This window comes from Zalophus californianus, chromosome 5 (assembly GCF_009762305.2).
Source record: "Zalophus californianus isolate mZalCal1 chromosome 5, mZalCal1.pri.v2, whole genome shotgun sequence".
Classification (NCBI taxonomy): domain Eukaryota; kingdom Metazoa; phylum Chordata; class Mammalia; order Carnivora; family Otariidae; genus Zalophus; species Zalophus californianus.
Window position 1 is genome coordinate 48,190,306 of NC_045599.1, and position 1,673 is coordinate 48,191,978.

The 1,673-nt window shown below is 36.0% G+C and overlaps 1 protein-coding gene across 1 annotated transcript; it reads left to right on the plus strand.

Moving 5' to 3' along the window:
• Positions 1–368: 368 nt before the first annotated feature.
• On the plus strand, positions 369–802 carry LOC113929921 (metallothionein-1-like). Its single transcript, XM_035727823.1, has one exon. It carries the CDS (start codon positions 462–464, stop codon positions 645–647), a length of 186 nt encoding a protein of 61 aa, XP_035583716.1. The 5' UTR covers positions 369–461; the 3' UTR covers positions 648–802.
• The last annotated feature ends 871 nt before the right edge of the window (positions 803–1,673 follow it).

Genomic DNA, 1,673 nt, shown 5'->3' on the forward strand with positions numbered 1-1,673 from the left:
TCAGAGAGTTTATACTGTGCCAACACTTTCATTTCAGATGGCTTGCATCTGGAATTGTGAAACAATACATTTCTGTTGATTTAAGTCACCCAATTGGTGGCACTTTATTATAGCAGCCCAAGGAAACTAATACAGCCACTAAAAATGTGTATGTTTTCATTGCCTCATCAAGATTGAGTGTTGTTTCATGTTTCCTTGCTGTGAATAATTGGATCATAGTTTTTCCTTACCTTTAAACTGGATTCTTTGTTGTCTTTTTTTAACTGACTGACATTTGAAGTCCAATATCTATTATGGGTATTAATTTTTTTGTCATTTGTATTATTGAAGATATTTTCTCCCAAACTTTGGCTCAGATTTTCACTTTTTAAAAGTGTCTTTTGGACCACGCCTCCAGCCGGCAGCCGTGTCTCTCCGTGTCGCCTGCTTTGGACCTCCGTCCTCAACTCGACTCGCTCGAAATGGACCCCAACTGCTCCTGCTCCACCGGTGGCTCCTGCACGTGTGCCGGCTCCTGCAAATGCAAGGAGTGCAAATGCACCTCCTGCAAGAAGAGCTGCTGCTCCTGCTGTCCCGCGGGCTGTGCCAAGTGTGCCCAGGGCTGCATCTGCAAAGGCGCATCGGACAAGTGCAGTTGCTGTGGCTGATGTGGGGGAGCCTGTGCCCGAAGTAAATACAGCCATGTGCACACACCTGCGGTTTTAAAACATTTTTCATACTACCCTGACCCATTTGCTACATTTCCTGTTTCTATGAAGTACCTGAGTTAAAATAAAAATTGTTGAGTTTAAAAAAAAAAAAAGTGTCTTTTGATAAATTTACATTTTTCAATTTAATGTAAATGAGTATTTCTGGTTTTGTTCTGTGCATTTCGTGTTTTGCTTAAAAACTCTTTTTCTACCTTAAGTTCATAAAGAGTCAACAATTTTTTCTAATTTCATATTTAATTCATCAATTCACCTAGATTTGGCTTTTGAGTATATCATGTGAGGTAGGAATCTGCTTCAAATTTTACTCTAAGAGTTCACAATTACATAATACCATTTATTCAATGGTCAATCCTTTCTTTCCCTGTTTTATAGTCTCCTCCATCATACATCATGTTTTCCATACAGACGAGTGCGCTGGGCTCTCTAGTCTCTTCAATTAGTCTGTCAATCTCTATTCTAAAAAATACGGTGTCTTAATTTTTTAAATAATTTTAATATCTTGTAATATCTGCTCTTTATTCTTCCTTAAAAGTTTTTTTGGCTAGAATTGGCTTTTTATTTTTACATATTAATTTTGAATCAACTTTTCCATCCCACCCGATATGTCTACACAAAATTGTTGTGGAATTTTCGAGGAATTTCAATAATTTGGAAAGAACAAACATCTTTATGATGTTGAATCTTACATGTTAATCTTCTTATCCATTTATTTAGCTCTCTTTTGCATTTCAGTAAAATTTTTAATTTTCTCAATTAATGGCATGAACAGCTTTTGTCAGATTTTTTCCGACCTAGGTACCTCATTTTGTTGTTATTGTGGTTGTGTTTGTATAGGTGGTAGCTAATGTGAATGGTATATTTTTAAAAATATATTTTCAATTGTTGCAGGTATATAGAATGTGCTTAACTTTTTAAATTGGTTTACCTTTGGTGTGGTAAACTTTAAGCTATCTGTAGATTTTC

Excerpts from the sequence above, each read along its gene's own strand:
- LOC113929921 (XM_035727823.1), top strand. The coding sequence starts at position 462 with ATGGACCCCAACTGCTCCTGCTCCACCGGTGGCTCCTGCACGTGTGCC.